At 26.5% G+C, this 10,352-nt stretch overlaps 1 protein-coding gene across 6 annotated transcripts; it reads left to right on the top strand.

The window, feature by feature from the left end:
* Window positions 1-4,455: 4,455 nt before the first annotated feature.
* On the top strand, window positions 4,456-6,873 carry LOC118066669 (probable cyclin-dependent serine/threonine-protein kinase DDB_G0292550). 6 transcript variants are annotated; one of them, XM_035082877.1, is made up of 5 exons: window positions 4,456-4,560; window positions 4,645-4,798; window positions 4,875-6,038; window positions 6,165-6,217; window positions 6,286-6,421. In XM_035082877.1, the coding sequence occupies exons 1-5, from the start codon at window positions 4,498-4,500 to the stop codon at window positions 6,286-6,288; spliced, it is 1,437 nt and encodes a 478-aa protein (XP_034938768.1). In that variant the 5' UTR covers window positions 4,456-4,497; the 3' UTR covers window positions 6,289-6,421. The 6 variants fall into 6 exon arrangements, with proteins under 6 accessions (XP_034938768.1, XP_034938766.1, XP_034938767.1 ...); XM_035082875.1 differs by having other exon boundaries at window positions 6,165-6,873; XM_035082876.1 differs by having other exon boundaries at window positions 4,875-6,217.
* Window positions 6,874-10,352: the final 3,479 nt, after the last annotated feature.

Here is a 10,352-nt window from a genome sequence, read left to right as displayed (position 1 = left end):
AAATATTGAAAAAAGTCCATACATTTTTATTAATATTTTGACACAAAAACAATAGATATTTTAATTAATCATAAAAAGTGGACAATAATTAGTTGGTGATTAATGAAAAATGAATTTGTCTAATGTAAAAGATATGTAAAGATCGTGGAAAATACTTTTTGACCTTTAATATTTCTCTACACGTATACTGACAATTAATTACAACTAAAGTAATGATTACTCTACCGCGTAATGTACCTACACGGTCATTGATTTGTCCATTGCAACATCACACATTTCCTCGTAGATTCTTCTAGACTTCTTAAGAAATAAAAAGACGTCTTTTAGTGAAACATTCGTTAACTGGCAGATGAATAATTATAACTGAGATTGCATATCAAATGGGCCTTCAAGCTATTTTTAGTTTCGAGTTTTAATTTAATTTCAGCATATTTTTGAAACAAATAACTTCATTTTCACAATCATTTTTCAAAATGATATCGTCAAAAAATCTTCAGTATATTTTTAAGTGTCAAAAAGCAATGATTATAATATAAATAAATCATTGATGTAAAGTTTTTGTTTAAACCAATGTTAATAATAGTAATAAAATAAGTGATAAAATGATTTATTGGTTACTATAATGATAAGAAATCTAGTGGCATTATTTTTTTGTACAATTTTTTTGACAAAAATAGAAAATATCAGTAAGAACTGATCTCGATTTCCCACAATCATCAAGGCGGAACGTCCATCTACGGTAATCCTTGGATTATTTAATTAATGATTAATCAAATAACCGGTTTCTTTAGGAATTTAGGTGGATAGATCCTCCCACCAAGTGCATAAAAAGTGCAGGTGAAGAATCACTGAAAGAAACCATAACTGTCAGATACAAAAAAAAATCATGCAAATCGAGTAATTAAATATGAAAATCATCTTTCAAGAGATCAGTCATGATTTTCTTCTATACCATAGAACTTTTCAAGAAATAAAACACAAGAAAGGCTCCATGCTATCAAGTCGACAGAGCACGTAGGCATGTTTTTTTTTATTAACACGATAGATTTGTTCTTTGTCAGATTTTTATATTTTTAAAGTATCTATTAACTCATGAGAGTATGTATTATAATTGTTTTAACAAAAAAGTCTAATGACGTTAATTACAGTTATTGCATCAAATTGTTTTGATAATCTACTACGGCATCCGTTATAATTAATGCATCATGTAAATGAAGAAGATTTAATTATTAATCAACAGAGGAAAAGCTATTAAGATTAATCAATGATAAAAATGTTTAATTAAATCGATTTATCGAAACTCGTAATTATTTTTAAGGGATTTTAGAAAAACAATAGATAATCATTTGGTACCGGATATACATTCCCTGTATACTGCACGGATGTGGGCGTGGAGTCCACGGAATCAAGGCCGCGTTGTTCTAGAAAGCCTGAATCTTTTTTTTTATTTTGCGGTAGTGACTGTCGGATCGAGTGGTACCGGTCCTCATAATGCGTGTGAGCACACGATCGAGCCCCTCGATCGACAGTAATCTGATAAATTACACAGTTCGATTAATATCAATATCAACAATCGTATAAAAACATTTCCTCACATTCTGACCCTTGAAATGAATGGCAAAAAATCATCAATTAGTTTATCAATCATCTGACTAATTAATCTATATAATTAGTAGAATAAATTCTTTTCTTAGGAGTAAAAAAAAATTCTCTACATCTCATTACTGTCTCGAGAACATTAGAATTAAACTAGTAGTTTACCCCTGACCGAGAACAGGCTCTTGAGACTCGGAGGAAGACGATCGTGCCGATCTAATTACGTAATCGCCATGCACCTTGTGCTAGTTCGTAGACCGGATCGACGGCTAGATCCATATCACTGTCAAATTATTGTGTTGGTAAACGAAAAAAGAATGATTTAATAGAGAAAATATTAATGAACAATAACTAAATTGTTAAAGTGAATGTGATAAATTTTTTAAATTGTATATTAAACTTAAAGTATGCATATAAATACTTGTATTAAAGAATCGTATTAATAAGTTAGAAAAAATTAATAATCTTGTTGAATAATTAATTTGTATAATTAGTAAAAAATGACCATTTTAAAAGCTTTTGACGATAAGTAAAGAGTTTAATAACGAGTTATTACTGAGGTGTATTAACAAATGAAGCAGAACTCTTTGTTTTATTAATAATAAAACAAGATAAAAAACTTGAAAATAATGATTAAGTAGGAAAAGTGTTTATGAGTCAAGTTTATAAACATTTCAATTTCGCGTAGGTTTATAATAAATTTAATTGATAAGTTTTTTATATTATATTGTTTGAGATTATTATTGTTGAACTTAAAACAAAGAGGTCAAGGTAAATTATAAACTGAACGATTTCTTCCTTCTTCGTTCACCCATTAGCTTACGATTAGTCATATTACCATCAAGCGTTAATGAGTAATAGAAGAAGGGTGGATGCATCGACTCGTTAATTCATTCCAGCCATATATGATATAATCGACTTGAATGAGTACAATATTTGAAACAAACTTTAGAATACTAAATGATATATCCCTGAACTGGTAATACAAAAAAAAGTAGTCCTAAATTCAAGCTGGATATAAATAAGTTTAATAATTAAAGGATGCTCTTAATAAGATAATTACTTCAACGAGAGTAATTGTTTTTGGTTGTCTGAATAAAACTTCGAGTTTATAGGCATTAAAAAGTAGTCTATAAATATTAGAAGACAAGATTAATTAAAATCTTAAAATATTTTTTAATTTAGTAAAATGTATTGAATAAATATATGTATATACTAAAGAAAATGTATTCTATTGCTGCAACAGGTCGAAGGTCTGTTTCTTTACCTTTAGATAAAGTTAATATTAAATAAGCTATCGATATGGTAAAATAATTTTTTTAAATATAAATTATTTAGCTATTCTTTGTTTATGAGTTTTATATAAAGCTTTTTCTACATAAAAATGATTACGTTTAAATAACAAGAAGGTTGTTGTTTAACTACAGTATTTTGGATGTAGTGCATTTGATAAACTTGATAAAAATTAATTACTAGAATCACTGATTTCTAGCTAAATCAATTTGGATTTTTTACTTTAATTTTTATTTAAACTAATTTTTCTTTAAAGATTCTGGATGGTTATTTGAGAATTAGTTGATGTCCAAATTGTAATTGTTATGAGTAGTTATTACAAGTTGTTCTCCTGTTGGAGTTACAAACTCAATTTGTAGCATGAACAGATTTTACTGTGGACATAACAGAATCAAAACTGTTGCAAGAACAGAATATTTTTTTCTGTTCATAATAGACATCTGAAGTTGAAAATTGTCCTAAGGAACGTGGAGGTTACAGACTCGAAGGTCGATTGGGACTCTCATGTCAACTGTTGCATCCGCGATGATAATGTAAAAGCACATATTGCTAATGTTATCGTGTTTTGTACGCCAATTTCTATATGCATCTCATAGAACCGCGTCATGGAAATTAAAGTAATTGTCGATCATATGCCTCAAGTGATTGCAAATCATTTTTATTATGACCTTGGCTTGATTAAGAAATTATACTGATTCAACAATTGACTATTCACCATGGGACATATGCTTGAAATATCATACATAAGTCAAGACTTCAAGGATCTTCCAATAACTTTAATCTGGTTGATTGATCTCATCAATTATTTGCTACTGAAAGAATTGAGTTTTGATTATAGTCTCACGCCTTCGTTAAAATTTATTATGCTAAAAAAATATGATAGTGTAATTAAAACATGGAAAAACCATGTTATTACATTTTATAGTGCAAATATCCTTTATCCTTCCAACAAACCATTGATTTTATTCATCCGTTAAATTATTTTTGCCTTGATTTCATACTTCCTGAAGCCTCGAAAACACCTGTTATTTTTTTATATTCTTTATTTATTTACTTTATTCAAACTATACTCATAATGAATCATAATTTTAATACCTATAATTATTATTACTACCAACACCTTTGAGAAACTGATGGCTAAATTGTGTAATTTTTTGCTTCAATAGTTTCATATTAGATCAATATTTAAATGAAATAATGTATCTTATTAAAAAGTTTTATAAAAATAGTTAAAAATTGCATTCACATTATATTTATTTCTATAATATAACATTCTCGATTAATATTTTACATAAATAGTTTAAAAAATATATTTTATTTCAAAGATGACGAGAATAGAAATGAGTTTTTTTTTATTTATCTAGAGGCCACAACAAAGAGAAGTCATGATAAAAAACCTTCATAAAAATTTAGACAAGCTATAATTGAATCAATTTTTCTAAGAATTCTCAGTTATTATTTGATACTGAATGATAGTATGGAATAATTACATGACTGATCACTCAATAATGGAAAGTATCGTACGAAAACATTCTTTCGAAGTTTGTTTACAAGTTAATCTGAAATAAATAAGTTATGGTAGGATTCTTTTCTATAGTGTGATCAATAATGTACAGTATTACTAAGATTGTGTGTAATGTCATTTTCTTAGAATTACATGATAAATTTCTGGTAATTATAAATAGAATAAATAATTAATAAACTATCACAAGTCGATAAAAGTTGTATTTAAGTGATTTAAGATTCATTATTTAGATGAATCTTGGACTATTGAGTACTACCATTCCAATTATCAACCCAACAAAAATGGCACTTTTCTTTGGAGCATCAATAGCAGTTGGAATGATTTACTCTTTTGTTCCCTGGCTTTATGAAGATCCAGAAGAAAGCATTGAAGAAAATGATAATGGTGAGTTCAATTTTATATTTATTAAATTGTATTTTAATATTATTTTAATAAAATGATTTATTTTTGACCATATAAGATTTCAATATTCACATTACTCAAGAAAGTAATGCACATAATGAAGAAACATTATCATCATCATCATCATCTACTGAGATTAGGATCATTACTCATCAAAGACAGAGAATAAGAGTTGAACCAGAAGACGAAGAAGTTCATCAAACATCAATCCGTTCAAAAATTAACAGTGAAAATTCAACATCATTTTTATGCATTAATTTTCCTCTTAATGTTCATTGTAATACTTTACCAGAAATCAAATTGCTTCCAACAATGAAAAAAGATTTTAATAATAATCAACATCCAAGTAGAGCAGGTATCCAAACGGATAAGTATTTAACTTATAGAAATAATTCAAGTTTTCAAGAGAGTTGCCAACTAGATAGTAATTATAAAACATTAGTCAATGATGAAAAAAATGCCGGAATAGATGATATACCTCGGCAAAAAATTTCCAAACCTCCTCGAGCTCATCCACCTTCTCGAGGTAAGAGTCTGAGCAAAAGTGATGAATGCCTGTCATCATCAAAAAAAAGTTTTGTTAATGCTCAGACCCAAACTTTTGATACTAACCATCATCAAGTGCAATCATCACTAAATTTGAATCATCCTGAACTTGCTCAGAAGATTTCTAAACTAAAAGAAAGTAGCCAAAGTACTGATGTTGATCAATCTCATAAACATCCACTTGATCCTCTAATCAATGTGATTGTTTGTGAAAGTGAATCTTCAATATTTCCTTCTTCATCTCATATTGATCATGAAGTTGACTCTAGTTCCAAAAATTCAAAAAACGTTAAGAATATTAATAATACCGAAAATAAGATTAATAATAATGAAAGTGTTCCAAAGAAAGCTTTAAGAAAAAAGCATGTTAAATTCCGTGAACATAATTTCTCATCATCATCAGAATTTTACGAAAACAGTTTCAAGCAGTATTGTAATAATAGAAAATCAGCTTCTAGTAGCTTTGTTAGTGGAATAAAAAGAGCTCTGAGTTTCAATAAAAGTGAAAAAGATCTAATGAAATCGAAATCATCAATTTCATCAGCCACGGGACGAATTCCATCAGGTCATTCAACTCCGATTGAAAGAAGTAGTATTTCGTCTGAAGAGCATCAAGGATATTTAGATGATGCATTGAGGAATGAATCCAAGCAAAAACATGAGTTGAATCAGTCAGGTAATTTGTCTAGACGTCCCAAGGTGCTTTTATTAACTCGTGGGATTCCATCATGTCTTATCCAGGATTTAAATTTAATCCATGAAAAATCAAATAGCAAGTTTCTAACATCAAGTACTATTTCAGAGACATCGACAAGCTCTGAAAATTCAAAAAATCAAACTCAAAGAGGAAAAAATGTAGGTATTGAAACATCAAATTTTACTACAACAGGAAGCAATAGCAACGATACTAATGATAATCATAGTAATTATAACAGTGGTTGGATCTCAAGGCTAAGCAGAGATATGCATCAAGTGATTGGAGGAATAAGGAAATACATCAAAGTGCCTAAATTGAATGGAAATTTTCAACCTTCAAATAGATATTCGGTCAACAAAGACATAAATAATAATAATTATTATTATAATGATAATAATAGTCATAATCATAATAATAAATATAACAATGAAAGTAGTCTTAAGTGTAGTAGTTGGAAGTTTAAGAGCTCTTCAACGTTGAATAAAACTCATAGTTTAACATTTTTAAAGACGGATATAGATTCCGAAGAAAATTATTGTGGATTATCTGAACTGAGAGATAAAAAACTTTTTACACGATGGTCAAATTTAATATTCTGTTAGTTATGAACAATTGATAGAATTCTACGGAAATTTGTTATTAATTATTAATTATAGATGCTAATTTATTGGTGTTGATATTTATTAGATTGTATTATATTTTTCTTGATTTATTCAATTAATTATTGTAAAGATCCTTGAAATATTATTATAATTAAAAGCAGCATCTTTTGTCATTGAAATTTTAGCAAAAATAATCTAACTGATCTCGTAGATTATTTATTGTAAAAATATTCATGCTCAATATTATAATATGTTTCAATACTCTATTTCAAAATTATTGTATCAATTGTTGTGATGTTTATATAGTATGTTTTAATATTTTAAATATTTTTAAAATTTATATAAAAAAGATTTGTGACTATTCAACAAAATAGTCATGCATATAAAGTAAGATATTCAATAAGATTGAATCAAAGAAAAAATTTAATTTATGATTAAATTGTTGATTATATTATATTTAATAAATCGAATATTGTTTTAAATCGATTCTAATAAACAAATATTATGAATAATTAGATGAATCACTAGAATTGTTCTAGTTCACTGATATGTTGAAGGTCAATTCGAAATTGAAAAAAAAGAATGTAAATAATATTCTATGCTTAATAAATTTTGTGTTTTTTATTGAAATCATTTATTATTATTAAATTTAAATTAATTGATAATAACGAATAAAAAGAACTATATTTTTTGATTCTCATAGCCTTCGATTATGATATAAATCGTTGAAAATAATTTATTGAAGTCAATTAACCTTTCTGATTTATTTTTTTTCAGAATTTATTTAAACATCTAAAAAGCTTCTTTCATATTATAAGTTACTTAAAGCGATTAAAATATTCAAAGTGCCAAAATAATTCTTCTTACTGAGAATTAAAAATAAATTTAATCCTGAGTAAAAAAATTTTATCCATTTTAAAGAATGCATTTATTTTTAAGTCTGTAGTTCATTGGAATTGATTACTCTTTATTTAAGAAGAAACTTATGACTTTATAAAAAAATAACTTCAATTGATGGGTTTCTAGGTGCATTCATGTGTGTTAAAAGAGAAAAATAATCTCAGTTCAATAACCGGTTATTTCAAGTGGTCGGTGAATACCCGCATGGGGTTTTCCCAGTTCTTCAATCTGTTAGGGTTTCTGTGGTGTTAAAACTCCAGCTGCATAATATTAAGAAATTTGCTGATTGCAGTTATGGTTGAGTAAATATTAAAATTATTAAATAATCCACATATTAGCCTATTTTTGGAATTCTTAGCAATTGTAAAATAAATTTTAGGTAATAAATTTGAATAAATTTAATAGAAGTTTTCCTCCTTCAAATGCCACGAATGTTTTTATGCAATTCCTTTTATAAAAATTGTAGCCTATGACGTCTTTCAGACATACTTGGCTCGGTCGTTGCCTGACCGGTTCGTGAGTTCTCAGACTACTCACGTAAATTGTTGCACACTTTGGTGCAATCAATGACAAAAAAATGTTATAAATTCAGATATGATAAAAAAAACAATTAACATTGATATTAGATGATAATAAATATTTGATTAAAGATGATTTGAAATGATTGATAAAATGATTAGAATATTTAAAAGGCGATAAAAAATTAATTCAGATGAAAATTAATTAAAATTCTTAATAGAAAACTGAATCCTTTATAAAAATTCCTGATGGTATAGTAATGATTCTCAAGGAAATAAAGATTTACATATTTATTAATTATCAACTAGAACATTAATAATAAAAATTTTATGAATTTTTTCAATGTGTAAATTAACAGTAGTACTTAACAATGTTGATATTTTCCTTGGTGACATACTGATTTTTAATTACCCAGTAGCATAATCGCGACATAACTTTTTTTTTTAAAGAATATTATAGGAAGTCTTTTTGTATAAAAACACATGTATATTTTTTTCTAACTCTTCAATATTAATAATAAAAAAAATTCCGTTGTTGAGACTAATAAGCCGACTGCAACGTGTTATTTAATATAGTTCTTCGAGGACATGGAGGATATATTTGTTTTTATATAGCAACTTTACAACGGTCCTGATTCTATGTGATGATATAACACCTGATGAAAAAAATTCAACCACTGTTTATTCATAAGCTATTAGTTTTGTTAATAAATCTGACATACTCAGGTAAAGTATCTAGAACATTCCCATGAAGGCGGAATAAAAAATTAAATATTGCAATGATGATTATTTTAAATATGAATGTGCGTTAAAAGATGGAAAAAACTGACAAAAAACTCATTAGAATGACACTAAGTAGCAACAAAAGTACAGTTAATCATATTGAAAAATACCGATAAAATATTATGATGACAGTATTGAATTTTTTATGATTTTTTATTCGATAATAGATGTAGTAATAAATTTCATTTATTATCTCTTAAATAAAAAAACTTTTTATTTTGAGAAAGAAAATTTTTCTTGTTGAAAATTACTATTATTATTGTTATCATTTTCATATATTGATTGATAAATTATTTATTTAAATGAACAATACATCCTGTTTTTTATTGTTTTTTTAATAAGGTTATTATAACAAAGAAATATCACAGTAATTAATATCGTTTTTATTGAATATAATTAAATTTAATTGTGATAATTAATTAATGTAGTATTCCTTAAAAAGTTAATCAAAGATACATCAATGAATGAAAATTTTTATTTATAGAATTTAATGATTTCTAGAACAACTAGCAATAAATTAAGAAAAAATTATTCATGTTTACATTATGTATAATTAATTGTAATAATGTATGAAGAAGAAGATTGAAAAAGTTTTATAAAAAATACTTTTCATACGAAACAGTTTTTTTCAAAAACCTGTCTTAGTAATTATTTCTTTCTCAGTAAATTTAATTGATATAAAATATTTACCATCATGATTGTTACTATGAATTCTTGCTGTTTATTTCAAGGTTAAAATTATTAGAACATATTATTGCATCTGGTAATATCGATACAAATTTTTTCATCCCTTCAGACAATTTTGCAATTATATATATTATAAGACATTTTCTGGAAAAAATGTCATGTCTTCATGTCTATCTACACATTAATTTATTTTATAATAATAGAGTACAACTTATTAGTGAATAATAATGATTAATCACTAAGCCTATAAAATTTTATAAAAAATTAAAATCAACATAATGTCAAATAAATGAGAAAAATGAAGATAGAGTTCTTTTATTGAAAGAAATAGAAATAAAGCTCAGTAGAAGAAGATAATATGGAGAACATTGGTATAATTTTTGAACTAATTCCTATGATTAAAGATGAAGAATGTGTTGATTGATAAAATTGCAGTGAGGGGGTACAGAAGAAAACATTGAAACATTTCGCAAAAACCTGTCGTTAATAACAGAGTAAACGATTGATTAATGAGATCTTGTGGTTTCGATGACTAATCAAGGTAAGGATTTACTTTTGTTATAGTTACATTAACACGTTATTAACTTTTTTTTTTTTACTTAATAAATAAAAATTCAATTGACAAGGTCTTAATTGGTTAGAACGATATAAATACACGATCGCTATGATATTTAGTAATAAGGAATAAAATAAAGGGTTAATATCAAATAATTGTCCAAAGGAACGATTTGACTCGATAGCACTTTCACTATTCGATCGTTTTATTGCATATAACGTATCCCTTCACCCTCAAGGTGACAATA

This window comes from Chelonus insularis, unplaced genomic scaffold, assembly GCF_013357705.1.
Source record: "Chelonus insularis isolate UGA/USDA-ARS -01 unplaced genomic scaffold, ASM1335770v1 contig_352_pilon, whole genome shotgun sequence".
In the NCBI taxonomy this organism is placed as follows: Eukaryota; Metazoa; Arthropoda; class Insecta; order Hymenoptera; family Braconidae; genus Chelonus; species Chelonus insularis.
The sequence above is the reverse complement of the archived record's forward strand: the minus strand, read 5'-3'. Positions and strand labels throughout refer to the sequence as shown.